Genomic DNA, 19,636 nt, shown 5'->3' on the forward strand with positions numbered 1-19,636 from the left:
GTTGATATCTTATCCGGGCGGATTCCCATCAAATGCGCATCATCATTATTATTACTGTATTTACTTACATTACCGTCCATCTCCAATCTCCACGTGTCCATCGTGTGACGGTGTGACAGATACCTTACAATGTGTTTTTGCTCTCATGCCATGCCAATCATGCAGGTAAGGTAGATTAGATTACACTAGCGTCCTGATCTAATTCCCAGTGAATTCTTTCATTTCCATCAAATTGCTCCAAGTAATAATAGTAATAGTAATACCTAGTAATCTCTCGCTTTACTTTGCCTGGCTAACTTGCCCTTGGTACGACTGTCGAAGCTGGCGAAAGCGAAAGCGAAGGCGAAAGCGCTCGTCTTTGCTAGGTTGATCAGGCACCATGCTGAAACATGGGCTTCGGCTTCTTCTTCTTCTTCTTCTTCTCCTCTCGCCCTCCGACACTCGGCAAGAAGTGCACCATCACACCTCCTTTGTCTTGCATGCGTCATGCTTCTCACTCGCTTTTGTTCTTTGCGACGGCCGAGATTTGACTATTTGTAAGGAAGATGTTTTATTTACAGCAACATAAGGTAAGATTACTTTGTGGTCCCTGAAAGTGGTCTTGTCGTGTCTGTGCACAAAGAAAGTTGTCGAGCTACCCACGAGTCTTGAACCGGATCATACCTTTCCTTACACTTGCTTACACTTGCTTGCCGTAGGGTCATGTTGGAATTTGGATATTCCCAATTCCCAATTCCCATCTTCATCCCTTCCTTCTTCAAACCAACATCAAACGCCCCAAAAGACAAAATAGAGACCCCTGCTTCACCTCCTATCCAATCACAGATTGCGCTTCAGGCCCCTGCTCCCCCTGCCGCTCTGCTGCCGAAATCGTCTAAACTCCAAACGATCCGCCCGTTTCTTCACTCGACTTATTAACCACTCTTTCATACATACAACCTTCTCGTATTCTTGTCCTCGTGTCTCTCTCTTTCTCATTCGCATCGTTACCGCTTCTTTTTTTACAATTTTATTTTTGGTTGCTCACCATATATCACCATCTACAAGACGTTGTACAGCCTCTTTCACCGCGCATTAGCATTCCTTTCTGCCATCGTTTCGCATTAATCGCGAGCTTGACGCTCCTGTACACGCAAATCATATCCGTGTCTCTTGGAGGAAGTAACTTCGTCACGACCCCGCATCAAAATTCAACCAACCATCGTGAAGGTCTTCCATACACGCCTTCTCATCTGTGCCACTACCGCATTCCACATACATTGGGCCGCGCAAACACTGCCCGTCAGCCTCCACAGGCTGCACATCTGTCCTTCGCTTCCTGTCACTCCTTCAACATTTGGTCCACCCATACGGTCATTACAGAAATCGAGCCTGTCCCGCGCTGGTGATTGGCTGTATCGTCAAGTCGCATACCACTGTACCTCTCACGACTATGAGCATGACTTGACCTATCCCAGGGGGTTCCTCCAACTAAGAGAACGAAGATGGAGTCGGACACCCGAGAACCTAGGCGAGGGACCGCTGGCCAAGGTCGGACAGTGAGTGGGGAAAAGAGTCCCGCAGGCTCCGTAAAACGTGCTCGGGAAAGAGCAGCAGCAGGCCTGCCGCCAGAGCGCCCCCAGATGCCGCCATATCCTACGCCGCTCTCTGTCAAGACCTCACCAAGAAGATCTCCACAACAGGGCACCAGCCCGACGGACCGTGCTCGATACCCACAATACCCAACCCACGGGAGTAGACAGGGCCAGAGCTTTTCGAGCAACGTACCTTTGGCCTCCAGCCGTCCTAGAAAAGGCCCTGCGAGTCCTGTGTCTCCACAAGAATACACACAAACCAGTTCAACACAGGAGCGGAACGTAGGTCGGGGTCCACCACCGCAGAGACCACCAAGACCAAATTTCGTGCCACCAATGCCTCAATCTTCTGGCTATAGAGATAACCAACCTCCACCACTTCAATATCGAAAACCTCAACCCCAAGAACAACCGCTGCGAAACTACTGGGAGGATAGTTACCTGGATTCTAGTAGCTCGAGTCGGCCACTCACAACCTCAACGACGTCAACGGGAACCGGTTCCTCCACCGGCAGCATTCCTGATTTCCCTTCTATACCGGCGATGCCATCAATGCTACCGATGCCTACTTACCAACCTCCTCCCAGGCGAAACCTCGGACCCCCGCCTTCGGCACGAAAAGGTGGCTCATCATATTACTCGCAGACGTCCTTTGTAACACCCATACAGGAAGAACTGTCGGATACCCATAGCTCGTACGCTTCAAGTACTGTCATGCCAGTGAGTTGGAGTGACGGTCCGCCTGAATATTACATGGGCGCCGGCATTGATGAAGAGGAGGAAGAAGATGCACCCGAAGGCAATAGCGGCCGTGGTTCGAGCGCAGGTGATCATGATGATGCGAGTGGCCTGGTGAGGAAAGGTGGAAATCCACGAATAACGTCTCTGGACACAGTGGAAAGTGGAGATGAATCGGACAGAGGGTCACGCGGCATGCAAGAGCTAGATTGGCAGGCTAGACAGGATGAACGGTGGCGGCCTGGTTTCGCCGGTACTGCTGATACAGACCCCATCGGACGACATAACTTCAGGGGCAATGCGAGGCTACACCCGTATTCTGGATATGAGAGCGATGCAACCTTTTTAGATTCGCCGACTGGCGAATCTCCTATGCCTCGAGCCCTCAAGACAAACAACTTGCCAACCAGCAATGCCTATTTTGGGACACCATCCTCGACAGGTTCGCCCGTCGATCCCACAGTAGACCAGATACTGGGTCACCTTGAAAAAGGTGGCGCTCTCGCTCCCAGCGGGACGGCTTCCCCCTCAACAGCGGCATCAATGACGGGGAAAGGGACCAAACGCCCACCAAACTTAAACCTGAAAGCTACAAAAGAAGGCAGAGACAGTGCAACGAGTCTTCCGGAGCTCATCAGGCGAGCAACAAAATTGGCCTCGAACCTTGATCGAGGCAAGACAGCAAGTCGACTAGGCATGCTGGATATGTTGAATGCGAAGGAGAAGGAGTCAAGAGAAAGGGCAGGCAAGGGCTCCCGCACTAGCTCGATATCAGACATCCTAGCAACGTTTCCATCACCGTCTCCTACAACGCCCACCGGCCAGCGACCTTCCGGTTGGCCAACCCCATCGCCACATGGCAAGTCCAATCTTTCGAGAGCTCAGACGGTCAATTATGGCTCCTCGACTGGTCACAGAAGTAAGAAGCGGAGATGCTGCGGCATGCCTGTTTGGGCTTTCATTCTTCTCTTGATCATACTACTGCTGCTCATCGCCGCTGCTGTCATAATTCCAATCACGCTGATTGTTCTTCCTCGCCAGCACAAGAATAATTCACCAACTCTTGACAGCTGTCAAACGAGTAATCCTTGCGGAAATGGCGGGACAAACATCCTCATCGACAAGACGTGCAGATGCGTCTGCGCTAATGGCTATGTAGGGCTCACGTGCAACACGCCCGGTGATAGCAGCTGTACAACCAGTGATGTCCCCGTTACCGGTACTACTGGGGCCTATAAGAATTCAACCCTCGGCAGCAGTATACCTCGTCTTCTCACGGCGGCAGAGTCCAACTATAGCATCCCAATCACCTCATATACACTTCTCTCCCTTTTCAGCGCCAGCAACCTCTCATGCTCTTCAGAGAACGCTCTCGTCACCTTCAACTCACAGTCACAGCGCAGAGATCTTGATCTTCCGCTCCTCTCTTCTGAATCTCATTTTCATCATCGTCCTAGAATTCTAGACTTGGAGGAGGTCGTTGCACTGCCTACAAGGACCCATCACCATCCCTCGCACATTCTCGAAGCCCGCGGTGCTGCTCAGACCTCCGAAAACATCGTCTTCGCCGCTCCCACTGGGGACGTTCCCCCAGCAGCAGCATCTTCGGTGCCGGCCTCCACTACCGACGAAAAAACGGTTACCTCAACTGTGCTAGACTTCGCTCGCACGGCCGTCCTCTTCATCTTTCAAGAGACCTCATCGCTTGACATCACCACTACCGCGTTGGACAAATTACATGCTACGTTATCCAACGGGAAAACTTTTGATGCGAGCGACACCAGCGCCGGTGGGAACATCACCGTGGATCTTTCGGCCTTGACCGTCGGCTTCGGGAACGGGACTCTATATGGAGGGAAAGGTACTGGAGCGAAGCGTTGAGGTGTCGAACCTCGACGCTTGACCCTTGTATTCTTACATTTCACAATTCGCTCCTACTTCATTCGTTTTTGAGCAACGGCGAACGGCGCATTTGGGTGGTCCCGACGGGCTGTATAGATTTAATGTCTGAATGTGGCGGAATAATTTGCGTTCAAAAGCATACTTCTTGGGTTGGCTTTTCTCGAATCGGATTGGCGGCTGTCCGAATACCTCCCTGTCGTTTGCCTTCTCTGTGAATATATTATATCATATCATAGCATTGTTGCTGACATCTACTCTTGAGCTACCTCTGCGGCTACTTTTACACTCTACATAGCGTTTCCTGCCGACGTTCTGTCCTCCAACTATATCTACGGATACTTTTATCTCGTCACAGCGCTCCTGCTGTTATCATCAACCCTGTTGATCTAGGCGTGCCTTACTACAAACTTTGCACATGAAACCACTTCTATTACATTGTACATAGGGTCTTCTACCGTTAGCCTTCAAACATCTCGCTCATCTTGAACTTGAATCTGAGATACGTTTCACCCGTTCCACCGCCTCGTGGCGCTCATAGCAATCACAGGCACCGTTACCCAGCCTTTTCAGCCAAAATAGACGTCCTTGCAACCATCTATCCTCTGCCTGCGAATTGGGCACATGCTAGTCTAATATTCCCTTCTGCAAGTCCACGGAGATCATGGCTTATCAACGACGAGGGAAGGTGCTACAATGTCTTGGGAACGGGATGATGATGGAGCAGTGAGGAGGAGATGGCACCGGGACTATTGCCGGCGGAATCGGTTGGATGAGACCGTACTAGAAGAGAGCGGGCGAAAGGATATGGAAGGAATAGGAACATGGGCGCTGAAAGGGACTTCGGCACGAGTCACGGAAGCACTGGTCCCAGATTTCAATTTGCTTGCTAAACAAAGGATCGGTAGTAGATCCAGCAACAAACCTAGCCACATGTCAGAAGAGCACTCGTCCTTTTTTCCGTCGTTTTAAGCTCGCTGCAAAACAAAAATATTTGGTGTGACAAAGACCAAGCCCTAGGGGTATGATTGACGGTGCCGAAATGCATGATGCTTGCTGCCGCTGACCCCTCCGCCATGGCTCTGCAGCGGTGCAATTTGATTCCGCCCACTGACCGTGGAGAAAAGAAGAAGAAGAGGAAGAAGAAGCAGATGAAGAGAACGCCGCTAATTTTCGTTGTTGGATGAAAGAGGATCCACCTCTTTGTTGTTGCCACCGTCGAACCTCGAACGGGAATAGTAATGTATGAATGATAAGAGGACGAATCCTGGTTAAAAGGCCAAGTTGTCTAGGATGAAGCCCTCCTAGAGGCCTCCGGTTCGCCAGCTTTTTCGTAAACACGCCCGGGTTGCCATATCTGAGGCTGAAAAGCTTGATTCGTGAAGTGCGCAGGGTCTTCTTTTTTGGATCTGTCCGGACTACAGCTGACGAACAAGAGTCATCTTCTGATTGCTTTGAGGAGGGGTTTTCGAAGGCTTGAACACTCACTCCTTCAAGACATCGCTCTGAATCTGCTCCCCTTGCGCTTTGAAACGTCTGTCATACTTCCGCTGTTGCTTTGTACGAGGCTTGAAATCTGCTTGAATTGGCAATTCTTTTGGGGCGGGCGAAATGGGCGAAGCTGTCGCGGCCTTTGGAGAATATTCCTCCTTCACGGCCGGGTCCACTGACGGATAGATTGGCGTTGCCGGTGTCGCCGTACGTGGTGTAGACGAGAAAGTCTCGGCCTTGCTCTGGTAAGACGGATAGAGGGGCGGTGTTGGAGTCATCGTACATGGTGCAGACGAGAAAGTTTCGACTTTGCTCTGATAAGGCTCGGTCGAGGTAGGGGTAAAAGGCATCTGAAACATGCTGGAGGAGAAGCCGGGAATGTCTGCTAGTATGTCCATGTCCCCAATATGGGAAAATTGCGCGTGGTTGGAGACCGCAATTTGTGGAGCAGACACGAGGCGTATCTCGGGATGAGACAGGGTGTGGCGCGACATCTCCGCGACGTCTTCAGTCTTGTACAACAGATCATAGTGCCCTCTACTACAGATTAGCACCCCCCATCAAGTGAGTCCACGTCCATGGAGAGACGCACGGTCTATATAAAAGGCGGATCGTAGGACCGCCCTTCTTCTCGTTACCATCAGCGTCAAGCACAGGCAATCGATGCGGCGTGACCTCTTCGCCGGCGCTGCGGTCAAGGTACAGAACTTCGATAGCCATGCCCGCTTCATTGATGATTGCAGTAGCGAGAGCTTGCAATCCGACATGGTCAAGTTCAATCGAGAAAGGCTCAATGTTTCTCGCACAATAAGTATGGACGTCCATGTCGGGTAAGAAGCCTGCGTAAGATTCTGCATTCGACTTCATCCACGCACTGGTGATGAGCTGAATCACGTTAGCAAAGCTAATTGGAGAGAGTCAATCTACAGTTTCAGATTTAGGACTACCTTGAATGAGTAGGTAAGCTGGCTGGAGGGCGCATCTTCGTTGAAGATAGCCAGTACTGCAGCGCCTCCATCATGATTCGGTAGAGTTGCAGCCTGCTGTTCCAACAAATCCGCTGTCGGCTCGATGAAGTCCTCATACAAGTCTGGGATTCCGACAGCGTGCATCAATGCCTCGAAAGCTCTGAACCTCGCTGCTTCTTCTAGCATCCTTGAAGCATCGCCAAGGCGGAGAAGAGTTTCGAAGTAGCCGAATGCAAGGGCTTGTGAAGCTCTTAGTCTGATGGCACCGAGGAGAGATTGCACGAGGGAGGAGGAACGTACCTCGCCACCCACAATTGCCGTCGCCCTTGAGCGTGCGGTAATGAGAATAAATCTGGGGAAGTGCCTAGTGAAGGTTCAGGCGGTTTGCTTGTGCATTCTATTCCTGGATGTCATGGGTGTATACCTTGGTTTTATTGACGTAGACTGGGTCTGCTTGTGCATATTCAGCGATTAGCGCGCTCGTCGACTGCTGCCGCCCAACTAAAGGTCCCTAGCCAGCTGGTCAGGATAGGTAGCAAACGGCGGTGGCTTCTGGTCATTACCGGAGCATCAGGGCGCCAGTCGTTCGACAATCTCTCCATGTCTGCCAAATCTTGCTCCGAAGCCATCATTTTTCAGCGCCAATACGATTTGTGAACTAAAGTGAAGCTTGCTCAAGAGCTCGGCGGCACTACTGGTCTCTTCGGAGACTCTTAAGTATATGATGGGAGTGGTGGGATGAACCATGAATAAAAGGTGATGATAGGTTGAGTCAAAGATGAGAGATGAGAGAGGCCGATAAAGGTAGGTAATGATATTTGGGGGGTTATACGCGGATACAAAGTACTTTTTGGGAGGACTATGCGATGCGATGCGATGCGATGCGATGCGATGCGATGACAAGATAAGATTAGATTAGGTGTGGAGGTTTCAATGGAATGTATGGGAAAAAGAAATGGAGACGAGTAGAGAAATGGAGGATGTCGGGAAGGGACTGAAGAGGAAGAATGTTGTTGTTGTTGTGGTGGTGGTGGTTATGGCCAGAGGTCAGAGTGAGAGACTGTGATTTTCCGCTTGATGGTCTAGCAAAAATGAAGCATCACCCCCACCCCACGTCTTTGTGCTGCAGCACTCGGCAACATTCAAAGGATAGTCGGGTCGGTCGATCCGGGGGGGGGGGGGGGAATTGTGGCTTTGAGATGGATAATATATTCTTTGGATTATGGTGGTGAATTATTGTGTATTCATACTGTCGCTATTGCAGGTGGCGGTGGAATGATGGGGGTCTGATGTTGACAGAGGCAGGATTATTGTTCAAGATTGTAGGAGTGCAGGCGAAGGTGTCTCGCTAGTAAAGTAGGTGGGTAGTAGTGGGTAGGTAAGTCTTGATTTTGAGAATTGAGATGAGTGGCTCGACTGGATGATAAGAAGAAATTAAAGAAACTAAGGTAAGGTAAGGTAAGGTAAAGTAGGCATGGTAGCACTGGTGGCACGACTAAAGTACCTTAGGTGCCTGAAGAAACTACCGTACACTACTTAACCACCATTGACTGATTACTTAAGAGTACATAATGTATGCATCTCTTAAAATACTCTACCTTACAACCCTATGCGATCACGTGCGTTATGCAATAAATAAGTTATGGTGCACCATTCAAAGCAAGAAAGAGAGAAAGAAAGAAAGAAAGAAAGACAAGAGACTGCTGTGCACCTTTTGATCTCGAGCACTTCTGCTGTCAAACAAGTCGATCCATCCATCCATCGTCATCGCGCTTTCATCACTTCAAGGAAGTCACTGGAGCAATATTGTACTGTAGGTATATGCCTCGGCCCCCCACACATTCTCGCGTGGAAGGGCAAAAACACACGATGAGGAAAGAATCAAAGATGGTATGCGTTCATCATATGCAACACAATTACCTCCGCGGCTCATTGCCGTGCCTGCGGAAAGTACTCGTAGATAGATAGATGCATGCACTGGCAAAGGTGTCACCCTTCTACCCTCTCGCCCTTTACATTATTCAATGCATGCTTGCTGATCATTGCTATCAAGTACTTGCTTGAAAATCTGCCAGGCAGCTGGACGCTCAATACCCTTTTTCGGCCACCCTGCCATCCTGCCATCCTGCCGCTGCCTCTGATCCCTGCCGTACGGATACACCCGCATCTGGTGCCACTAGCTAGATGATGCTGCAGAGGTACCAAGGCTACTGACCAGGTAGATATTCACCGCCGTGCAAGTAGCCGTGTCTCCCGTGCATCCGGGGCCTGCTGACAGCACATGCTCTGTGCATATCCGTTCCATGCGTCTCTTCGGCTTGCGTGGAGCATGTCCTGTCATTTCAGCATGCTAGATGCCCGCGCACTAAAGCCCACACCCTTCTTAGCCCCTCTTGCTTTGCCGAACCCAGCAGGTCCTTGCCCTCCGCCGCCGCCGCCACGGTTTCCCGTAGACAGTAAGCCAGCGATGGAAGGACCACCTAATGACTGAGAATTGTCTGTCTTGAAGCCGTCCCCTTCATCCAGAACAGTCCTAGAAAGCGCACCAATCGCAGATGTCCATTCTTGCAATGCGTGCGTCCGGTTAACATCACTGCGATTGTCCATCTCAACAGTGCCCTTCTCCTGGTTGATCTTGCCTTCGATCTTTTTATCGAGGATCAAGAAGCCCACAATGTCTTGCACCTCCGTGACGGATATATTTAGCCGCTTGGCAATAAAAGCTAGCGTGAAGCGCGTATAGGGAGCAATCAACTTGAGAACTCCGGTGGTCCGCAAGCTTCGAGTAACCTCATCAATATTCTCGGCAATGAATGGGTCTGCTAATACATCCTTGTTGTTCTGTAATATCGATTCGTATCTGTGGATGTCGTTCTGTTGATAAGCGTCGACCAAGTCAGTCATGGCGGATATGCGGGGATCGTTCTTGTACGGTTTTGTCTCTTGAGACTCGAAAGGATTAATGTCTGATTTCATGAGCATAGTCGTTAGTACCAGGTACTTCAGAACCTGGATTCTTTGTAGAGATCCAGCTTCGTCGTAATTTCGAAATGACTCGAAGAAGTCGGTCTGGGCTTCCTTCCAATTTTCTTCGCTCATGTGCATCTTTCCACCACACTCCCGGATGATACCCATGATCTTAGGATGGGGTACTGCGGATCGAACCTTCAGAGCTCGTTGATACAATGCCTGTGTGATTGGTGTCAGGAAGATTATCCGATCATTACAGGATAGTTTTGCTTACCTTTAAGCGTTTGTTGTTCCTCGTCTCTGCGTACATCTGGATCTCTAGAGCATAGATCTCCAAAGCATAGGTTCCTTTGCTTGGATCATCCGTTCCGTCTTCTTTCTGACAAGCACGATGCAGCTCCTTGACCAACTTGACCAAATGGGTGTATTCTCTTCGATCCAACCATAGCCGCGCTAGCTTGATGTTAGTCTTCAACCACAGTCTTTCGTTGTTCGTACTCTGGAAAGATTCTAAAGTTTGAGAATAGAATTTTTCCATGCAGTGGTATGCTTTCTCGTCTTCGGCACCCTTCTCGATGAAGTCTAGCATGTTGTTTATGGACTTTTCCGAGTAGTTGCGAGTGACAGCAGACTTGACGTAAGTTAGGAGCTCGGTGTAGTGCTCTATAGCCTGCATTCCAATGAGTACTAGGCTTCCATTCGATTATGGAGCCTCGTACCTTGTCATATTTGCCAAGCTTGTATTCTAGTTTGACAGCCTGCTTTAAACCCTTGAAGCCCCTTGGGTAGAAGTTGTCAGTATCTCTGGCGAAAAATCAAGGCCCTTTTTCGTTGGTACTGACCAATCTCCTTTTTCATCTTCCAGAGCCGGCATCCCCAGAAACTCTTGGATAGCTTCATCTGGATTGTCCGCCTTCATCTGTTTGGCATTGTAGTATTTGTTCTCGATACCGACATCTCCTGCTTCTTCTTCATCGTCATCTTCGTACTCAAAGTCGTATCTGCAGTTCATCAGCGGAAGACCGAGCAAGCTGAAATTGCATACCAACTCACTGCTCTTGATCAGAATCTTGCATAAAATCGTCGTCGTCCGACATGGTGTAGGTGGCTGAGGCTGTAAGCCTCTGCTGAAGTTAGGGTTGAACAAGCTAAGCGTTTGGAGAGCTTTCCAGGATTTTACCAATAAGTGTGAAGGTATTGAAGTGAGGGCGAATTAGCGTTGTAGTAGCAAGCTTCACAATCAATAAGATGGTAAGGCTTAGTTTCTTGGCATCAAATTGGCACTGACGAGAAATCGACCAACCTCCCTCACAGATTAGCCGACCACTAACTTATAACGCATATATCTACCAGATTTCTGTCTCGGTATTCTGCTATCAATCTTGTATCCCTGCGCTGACCTTCGCGGCTTTAATCTGAGAGAAATTAACCAAGATGGGAGGCGGAGACCTCAATCTGAAAAAGTCATGGCATCCCGTTCTGATGAGCAACCAGCGGCGGGTATGGGAGGAAGAAAAGAAGGCGCTCGACGAGCGCAAACGTATAGAGCAGATGATGAAGGAGCGTCAAGAGGAACGGAATATCCAGGAAATTCAAGATATGCAAGAGGCAGCAGGCGGTACCAAGAGAGCCCAGCGCGTGGAGTGGATGTACTCTGGGCCCTCGGCTGGCCAAACCGGAACCACCGAAGAGATGGAGGGGTATTTGTTAGGGAAGAGGAGGGTAGATGGGCTGATCAAGGGTACGGAGAACAAAAAGCTGGAGAAGGCGTCTACGGAGGATTCATTCATGGCTTTGCAGAACGCAAATACTGTCAGGGATACGGCTGCTAAGATACGGGAGGACCCTATGCTGGCGATCAAGCAGAGGGAGCAAGCTGCGTACGAGGCGTTGATGAACGATCCTGTGAGCCGAAGACGTCTGCTCAAAGAGGCCGGGCATGATGTCAAGCCCAAAGAAAAGGAGAGACGACGCAAGCACAGACACCACCATCGCAACGACAGAGATGATGCCCGTTACCTCAGCCCTAAACGTAGGCGGACAGGTGAGGAAGACAGGCGCAGTCGGAAGAGCCGAAGGTATGATGAGGAAGACAGACACCATCGGAGCAACTACCATGACCAACGTCGACGATCAGATTCTTCAATATACTCCAGATCTCCATCACCACCCCACCGCCGAAGATCACCCTCTCCGTACAGCCAGCGAAGGAGCAGGTCTCCCTCTCCTTACTGTCACCGCAGCTCTCGATCGCCGCCTCGCCAGCAAACCAACGGCCACCACCTCAATCACAGCAACAGCTTTCCCTCCAATCGCCCTCCGCCTCGTCACAATACTTATTCCCCAGAAGCACAACCCAAAGAGAAACCCAGAGATCAGGCTGTGGACAAGTCTGCAAGATTAGCCGCAATGCAGGCTGACGCCAACGATCTGGATGCTGTACGCTCCAACCGACTTGCCGCCATTGAGGAACGCGAACGCGTAGAGCGAGAAGCGGAACAGAAAGCGAGGGATCAATCGGGAAAATATGGTGGAAGAGGAGACTTCGTCAATGGGTTGAATCGCAGGGCTGGAGAGATGGATGTTGCTGAGAGAATTCAGAGAAACAGGGGTGGCCTGGAGAGGGGTCTTGACAGAGAATGAGTGCCAAGTCCGACTGATGGTGCGGCCCACAATTTTCGGTAAAGGCCTTCATTGCATGAAAATACCCACTTGAGCGACTGGCACTTTGCATAAGCCTAGAACAAATGAAGAGAGTAATCGAAAAGTATGTCCGCCTCAATCTTCCCCATCGTATCATTTGATCCGAATTTCTGCAAGGCTGATGATCGCGTCCTCCTGATTTCTTTCGGTTCATCAACAATCATTTCATCATCTCACATCGTACTGCACCGCAAGAGGTACCCAGCGTGACGTTTCACAAATTAAAAGCTCTCCACCTCCAGCATACTCAGCCAGTTCATCACCATCATAGCCTTGACCAGGTTACCTCTCAAATCAACGTGCCTGCATACACCCACCGAGTCAGCCCAGGATTGAATGACCCACTCCCAAAGCCAGCAGTCTCAACGCAAGCACCAGGGAACAACACTTACACCCCATCAAACTTGTTGCTCTGCACAGTCGCATTCCACGTTCCCAAATGTTCCAGCCCTCTTTTCCGAACCTCGATCCCGACAGACTCCTCAAAAATCATGGTTGCTTTGTTTCCCTGAGTGATAATCCACTCATCTGGCTTGTCTTTCCCCGGGGCGTTAGGCGTCAAAAACAGTCTTGGCCAGAAGCCGGTCTCCCGTTTCCGCCCATGGCTCGTCGAAGATCCCGACGAGGATAGGGATGATGAGGGAGACACCCAAGGAGCTTGGCTCAGCACTGTATCAAGGATCGTATCCAGCCAATCAAGGGTAGCCTGCAGGTCGAGATCATTCCACAGTCCATGGCCGAAGATGAATGCGTAGGGCCGAGACGGCTTGGTGGCGGGGAGGAGAGAGCGCAGGCGGTCTAGTTCTTCAGAAGCGATGGGGAAGCGAATCATCTGTTCGACTGCGGTTTTCAATCAGGAGTGAACCGCGAAAAAGGATTGAGATTATTCTTACTCATGACATCGATTGAATTGACGGGGCAGGCAATGCTATCTGGATCGTTTCTTACGACGTCGGCTGTCTTGAAAATCCCCTGGATGGAGCAGGCTTTGACATTGAATTGGTAGTTGCAGAAGCAGTCCTTCCTAGATGTCCCACGTCGTCAGCACGCTAGTAACCCTGCAGCTTGCAAAGTCCATGCTTGGGCCCAGGGCGATTACCTTTCTTCAGGTGAGAAGTTCCAGTCAGTTACAGCGCCGTAGCCAAGATCTTCCCTGATCATCACGTTGATACTCCCAATAACGTGGCGCATCATGCTGTCCCCAATGATGATGACCTTCTCAAATCGGGCCAAGATCTCACAGATCTCCTCCGTCGAAAACCAACGCATGTCACAGCCTCGAGGCATATAGGGCGCGTCATTGCCAATGCGACCTCCGGAAGACATCGCCGTTACCATGGACTCGCGGTCTGGACATAAGGGAGCGAATGGCGCATGGAGATCCAACGACGAGATGTTGCAGGTGTTGCGATACTTGTAGGATGAAAACGTGTCAATCGTGTCCGAGTAACGATGTGGTAGCGGTTCGGGAGGTTGAAAAGCGGCATGGGGGATGAAAGTAGCATTGTATGTTACTGGATGTGTCAGATAGTCTGGACGGCGTGACTGTAAAGACTTGTCATTTAGAAAGATCCGTTGACTTCATGCACGAGTACGTACTCGATGACGAGCATACGAGAAGAGCACACTGTGCAGGAAGAAGAGGATCAGCACCCCGACTGCCACCAGAGCTGTTCTTCTTCTTGTCAAGCTCCACATGCTTGTCTTGTACGTTGGCGACCATGTGTGTGGCCTGCCTGCAGGCGTTGTAGGGACCGACTCATATTTGTGGTTGTGGTGAAACATGGTCGTCTCTGCAAGAAGCTTCCAAGGCAGTCTCTCAATATACTTTGTGCACTTGAACTTCAATTCTCTGTTTACTCGGGAAGAGCCTCGATCTTCAAGTAAGCGCGGAGACTACCAATATTTAGACGCCGGAACACTCTTGACACCTTATGGAATCCTTGGTACTGGCAGGCTGGGACAGACTCTGACAGAAGACGCCAAAGATACGATGGTTCATGCACTTCGTGCTTATCCTACACGGAAGCTCAAGAGGAACACCTACATGTGACACATATGAAAAGCATCAGATTGTTTGTTAACACGCATAGACTTTGGTCAAGGCCTCCTACGCTCGAACGGAACTTCTTGAAGCAAAGATGTTTCTTTGTCCCCTAAAAACCTCGAGGGAACAATTAGACCTTCCTATAGCCGAAAGGACTGGAGCCCCAGGAAGCTCGAATCATGCAAAGCCAAAAGCCGACAGGCAACATGTTTTCCAAAGCGGTTTTCCTAGATGAGTTGGCCAAGGCACCAATTAAAGCCCAATCTGCTGCTTAAGAGTTGTGTAAAGTTTCTGGGAAAAGCAGTCATGGTGACCATACCATGCCGTACTTTAAAGCTGCAAACTTGTCTTTCAGCCAACCGGACCATCCTTTTAACTCCATAGCTCGATTCATAATCCCGACAAACCTACGCGAGAACGTTTCAGTGCCTTCGAACTCATCTTCAAGGTTTCGGAGTCAGTATTTCTTTGCTGTGGAGCAACGAAGTAGGGATATGTGGAGGGTTGCCTATGCTACATTACAAGGCTGATTGATTTCTTGTTATATTCTCGTCAAAAGCATCTGACTTTTGGGGCTCCCTGCCTCGTACAAGTTCATTGTCTGTGTCAATCTTTCTGGGTTTGTCCAACTGTTCACACTTCAACATGGCACCTTTGGTACACAAACAAATAACCATGGGGCCTTCTGATGTTTTCCGTGACATTCGTCATCCACTTTACTTCACACCTTGATCATGACTACAATTAGACAAAATCAAAACTTGCAGAGCATGTCATGCCTTTTAGAAGACACCCGGTCCTCCACTGACTAGCCGAATGACGTTTGTATACTTCTGCTTTGCGACAACATAAGCCCACACCGCCACGCGGATGAGCAAGTGATAGAACACTTGATCTGGGAGTCTGAGGTATACAATCATTTCAGGGCTGACTCAACATCAATCGAGGACTTCCGCGAGCCCTTCGCGTTTTGCGATACCACTCAAAGATAACCCTCGGGCTTTTCAAATTCCACGCTCCCACTTGCAGCAGCCTACACGAGCAGTATGATGGACGCTCGTTGGACGGATACCAATGATATTCGTGCAGCCCTGCCAGCTATCGCAGACTCAAGCAGCCGCCCAGTGTCTCGTACAGCATTGACCGCGTTCGTAAGGGGAACTACCGAGCTCGAACCTGCTGTCGACGCTTTCACTCTCATGCCACACATCGAATCCAGCGAGGAGAAGCAGATTGACGAAGTCACTGGCGGTGTGGAGGTTGCGGCTGTGACCTCAAGATTGGAGGGTCGGGATATTCAAGGGGAAGAGTACCCGACTACTCAGGCAAGGCCTGGTGAAGGGCCAGAATCTCATTACATGAAGCCGCAGGCTGGCGATCGATCGCGCTTCAGGCCGTGGGGATACATCTGAACGACGAATTATACAATGACGACGGCAGTGCGAATTGGGACAGGAAGTTAGGTATCGGAGCTGTGTTGCATAGCTAGCCACAACTTTAAACGCAATCAGGGCGCTAACTCCTATCACGGGTCGCATGGTCTTATAGCGTTGCGACAATTCCCTTAATATTCGTTGAATGGTGACAGGTGCGTCACACCTATTTGGAGTTCTAATTTGCCATGCGCGCAAGGGGGCTTTATGAGGCTCCATGAGGCTCCATCATGCAATTCAAAGGGGTAGGCGATGGTTCTTTGCATTCCGTGTTCATCCTGTGAAGCCTCACCTTCACAACATGTACCACTCCTTCACGTCCAGAGCATAATGACGGCCTTTGGGAAAGGATATTCTGCTACTTTACGTGAAAGCGGGTTGTGGTCGTTGTCTCCCCCACCAACCCTGCTAGCATCTTACATGTCAAACCCCCACATCGGAGCGGAGCTACCTTATGTACCTCAATCACATGATATATAAAGTACCAATGTACATAACCGAGGCTGCAGATTGTGGGGTAGGAGTGGAAACTTTGGAAAGGGGAAAATTCAAGCAGTTGATAGGTACGTAGGGTTTTTCGACAGGTTATCAATTGCAAATTTGCTCATCTTACCCAAAGCTGACAAGCAAGAGTAAGGTAGTGGAGATGAGTGTATTCAGTACGAAGAGTAACGCAGTCAAGTCATTTGGGGTTAACAGTACCTACATAAGGTAATTACTTAGAGACTTAAAGTTACCTTAGTGCATCTGCCGGCTCCGACTGGATCAATCCCTCTTTAAAAGTAGCGTGTGGAGATTCCTTGCAGATGCTTGGCATCGCCAAGAATTTGAAAGTCTCCGGTGACGGTGATCAAGCGTAATCTACTTGAAAGTATGAAGAAATGAGAGTCTGTAGACCATGATCCTTCCACCGTCTGTATTTTGATTATCACTTGATCAAGTTTCACAATTCCGACCGTATTAGAATCGCAATACTCGGAATATTTGATGTCTACGTACACTGATCCTTGAAACGTACAGCCAGCATTCATCATTGCCTTACAAAGTTGTTATACATGTGGTATGGGGGACGACAGTGTGGCGATGCCAAGCACTCGCCAGAATTCTTCACACGCTAACTCTTCCACCCGAGGGCCCCTGCGTCGTCCCGAAAATCCCCAGTCCAAACATAATTTCTATAGTTATTGTGCATTATTGCATGAGGAAGCTGTTATCCCTCTCTTCTGCACCCTACCATATTTTTTACTAACGGATACTTACACTCAATCCTTCTTGTTTCATGCCCTGGGGCAATGCTTTGTAGATTGTAATGACTTGCCGCTTTCAACTACTACAGAAGCATCCACTTAAAATGCTCACTCCCATGCGCACCGGCCATCTTCTACGGGGTTTCCAGCATTGGCAGTCGCGCTTGGTCAAGCTGTCCTTTTCTCTCCTTCCTCTTTCTTATATCCCTCGAAGTTCCTTCTTCAACAATGCTCTCAAATTTGCTCACTCGTTTTGCATTCCGACGTCGTTTTCATGACTACCCTTGCTCCTTGACATCCTCCACTTCTCCCTCGAGAAGCATTCCTACACCTGTCATGATTATATAGCACAATCACACAGTGATGAAGAGGCTATTGCCTTGGGAGGCAGTTCCTGCATCTACTGGCCAGAGAAATGTTCTCTGGGCCGAAGTACGTTCACTCGAACATCGACCGTCCTCGAGAGACACCCTAGACTAATACAGCGCTAGGGTCTTCGCGGCATTGCATCTCTGCTCGTTGTTACGAGGTACGTCCTTTTGCGGCTCGGATTTCTTGTCCCAGTAGGATTTGAGCCTTCAGAAAGACTTCAACGTTCGAACCATCGTCTTCTTTAGGCAATGCTGACTCCGAAATCCTTGATAGCCACTTGTCTCGATCGTTTGCCTACACCCTTATTACCCCAGCTCAAGACAGCACCCATACGGGCTCCTTCATCCACCTGCCTTTACTACGTCTACCTGCCCAAGGGGCGCCATGGGTTTCCCTCTTCTTTGTCTTGACAGGCTACGTCAACGCTATGAAGCCGATTAAGCAAGCACGGAACGGCAATGGTAGCCAAGCTCTCTCGGGCCTGGCTTTCAGCGCGTTTAGGAGGACCGGCAGACTCGTTTTACCCGCAACAATTGCTACTATAATAAGCTGGGTGATATGTCAGTTGGGACTGTTCGAAATTGGCAGGACGTGTGAAGCTGTCTGGATTCGAGACACAAGCCCTAAGCCCGGACCCGGTGTTACGGGCTCCATCCGTCTTCTTCTCGCAAACCTTTTCACCACTTGGACCACTGGGTTCAACGTTTACGACAAAAACCAATGGACCTTCCCCTTTCTACTCAAGGGGTCGATGCTCATTTTTATTACCTTGCTCGCTACAGTCCGTATACACTCGAACTATCGCATACTAGTATTCCTAGGCCTTTATGCATTCAATTGGGCGGGAGGAGATCGTAAGCGAAATTATTCCTCTTCAATTCACAGTAAGATTGAGGATCCCCTCAAACGCTAACACAAGCCCTTCAACGTAGCAATGCTCGGGATGAACATCTATTTCGGAGCTCTCCTTGCCGAACTTTCAAACCGACTCCCCCCTCCCTCTATGACGCCCCAGCGAAATCCGTTCATACGAGCAATGACTGGGGTTGCACTCCTCCTAGGCCTTCACGTATCGGGTTATCCGGAGGTGTCTCCCGAATGGACTTCTTGGTCCCAGAATTTGGCCCAGATTGGGCAATTCATCTTTCCCGGGAAGGACTACTGGCGTTACTGGACCTCCATCGGGGCCCAACTTATCACTCTCGCCGTCGTAATATCTCCCCGAATGCAAGACATGTTATCACATCCCGCCTTTGTATGGTTAGGGAGTGTCAGTTTACCACTTTATCTGATCCACGGTCCCTTGGTCCGTAGCTTGCTTGCGTGGATGCTTTTCGGCTGGCAGAAGCCGGTCTCTTATTACAGCCAGGATGTCAACGGGAATTTAACAGATCCTTTCCAACGAAGATCGTTCCCGGATGGCTGGGTCTTTTGCATTGTGTTGCCGGTATTTTTTCTTATCTTGCTTTGGGCTTCGCATCTGTGGACTACCTGGGTTGAACCATGGTGCGCATCCATGACCAACCGCATAGAGGTCATGTGTGGGACCGAGACAGGAGAAAAAGGGGATTTGCGAAGGACCAATGGGTGTCACGGGGATAAGGGGGAGCGAGTAACGGAAGTTTGAATCAAGTAGGAAGTAATGATCTGGGTATACCATCGAAAAAGCGATAAAGGGAAAGGTGGTTAGACATCAGGCATTATATTGTACGATGCTAGTAACAATACAACGACATTTGATGAGATCTGTTGCACCAGGATAATCGACTAGACCTTTAAAAAATGTAGTTATGCGTCGGTTAATGAGCTTTGGCTCATCTCGCAGGTACTGGTAATACGCTATTGGACCGTCAGATTAAAGGGGAGCGTCGCGTTTGCAGGAAATGCTACAGGTTTGATGCCTGCAATTCAATGGGACTCATCCTTTGCAGAACCGTAAAGCAAGTTTGATCCGTTCAACTGGTTTTACATTTCTGTCGCCCACCCTCTAAGCATACCGCGTCTCCCCCATCTCCCCTCCTTCACAACATCCTCTCCTGACACCACCAACACTCATCCCCTCAGCGCTTGTCCGCCGGCTTCTGCGTCTTAGAGTTCGGGTTTCGCGGATCGTTCTTGAATTGCTCGGCTATGCGCGAAGAGTGCTTGTCAGTCTCGCCGCCCTTTGTAGCGAACGCTTGGAGGTCGTTGCGGA

At 49.8% G+C, this 19,636-nt stretch overlaps 7 protein-coding genes across 7 annotated transcripts; 4 read left to right on the forward strand and 3 right to left on the reverse strand.

Moving 5' to 3' along the window:
* Window positions 1-1,484: 1,484 nt before the first annotated feature.
* HO133_001008 (uncharacterized protein) lies at window positions 1,485-4,193 on the forward strand (the record flags this gene model as incomplete). The annotated part of the gene is made up of 2 exons (XM_037291941.1): window positions 1,485-3,231; window positions 3,472-4,193. 2 exons carry the CDS (start codon window positions 1,485-1,487, stop codon window positions 4,191-4,193), a joined length of 2,469 nt encoding a protein of 822 aa, XP_037152303.1.
* Window positions 4,194-5,499: 1,306 nt separating this feature from the next.
* Window positions 5,500-7,272, reverse strand: HO133_001009 (uncharacterized protein; the record flags this gene model as incomplete). Its single annotated transcript, XM_037291942.1, has 7 exons — window positions 5,500-5,635; window positions 5,700-6,239; window positions 6,295-6,587; window positions 6,650-6,909; window positions 6,971-7,034; window positions 7,095-7,181; window positions 7,234-7,272. The coding sequence occupies 7 exons, from the start codon at window positions 7,270-7,272 to the stop codon at window positions 5,500-5,502; spliced, it is 1,419 nt and encodes a 472-aa protein (XP_037152304.1).
* Window positions 7,273-9,007: 1,735 nt separating this feature from the next.
* Window positions 9,008-10,737, reverse strand: HO133_001010 (uncharacterized protein; the record flags this gene model as incomplete). Its single annotated transcript, XM_037291943.1, has 5 exons — window positions 9,008-9,859; window positions 9,915-10,310; window positions 10,360-10,420; window positions 10,483-10,641; window positions 10,694-10,737. 5 exons carry the CDS (start codon window positions 10,735-10,737, stop codon window positions 9,008-9,010), a joined length of 1,512 nt encoding a protein of 503 aa, XP_037152305.1.
* A 337-nt stretch (window positions 10,738-11,074) lies between these two features.
* On the forward strand, window positions 11,075-12,283 carry HO133_001011 (uncharacterized protein; the record flags this gene model as incomplete). The annotated part of the gene is made up of 2 exons (XM_037291944.1): window positions 11,075-11,718; window positions 11,884-12,283. 2 exons carry the CDS (start codon window positions 11,075-11,077, stop codon window positions 12,281-12,283), a joined length of 1,044 nt encoding a protein of 347 aa, XP_037152306.1.
* A 281-nt stretch (window positions 12,284-12,564) lies between these two features.
* On the reverse strand, window positions 12,565-14,066 carry HO133_001012 (uncharacterized protein; the record flags this gene model as incomplete). The annotated part of the gene is made up of 5 exons (XM_037291945.1): window positions 12,565-12,646; window positions 12,736-13,183; window positions 13,237-13,367; window positions 13,443-13,888; window positions 13,959-14,066. 5 exons carry the CDS (start codon window positions 14,064-14,066, stop codon window positions 12,565-12,567), a joined length of 1,215 nt encoding a protein of 404 aa, XP_037152307.1.
* Window positions 14,067-15,436: 1,370 nt separating this feature from the next.
* On the forward strand, window positions 15,437-15,802 carry HO133_001013 (uncharacterized protein; the record flags this gene model as incomplete). Its single annotated transcript, XM_037291946.1, has 1 exon — window positions 15,437-15,802. One exon carries the CDS (start codon window positions 15,437-15,439, stop codon window positions 15,800-15,802), a length of 366 nt encoding a protein of 121 aa, XP_037152308.1.
* Window positions 15,803-17,433: 1,631 nt separating this feature from the next.
* On the forward strand, window positions 17,434-19,069 carry HO133_001014 (uncharacterized protein; the record flags this gene model as incomplete). The annotated part of the gene is made up of 4 exons (XM_037291947.1): window positions 17,434-17,502; window positions 17,562-17,599; window positions 17,716-18,296; window positions 18,375-19,069. 4 exons carry the CDS (start codon window positions 17,434-17,436, stop codon window positions 19,067-19,069), a joined length of 1,383 nt encoding a protein of 460 aa, XP_037152309.1.
* Between the last annotated feature and the right edge of the window lie 567 nt (window positions 19,070-19,636).

This window comes from Letharia lupina, assembly GCF_014066315.1.
Source record: "Letharia lupina isolate WasteWater1 chromosome Unknown contig_11, whole genome shotgun sequence".
NCBI classification, from domain to species: domain Eukaryota; kingdom Fungi; phylum Ascomycota; class Lecanoromycetes; order Lecanorales; family Parmeliaceae; genus Letharia; species Letharia lupina.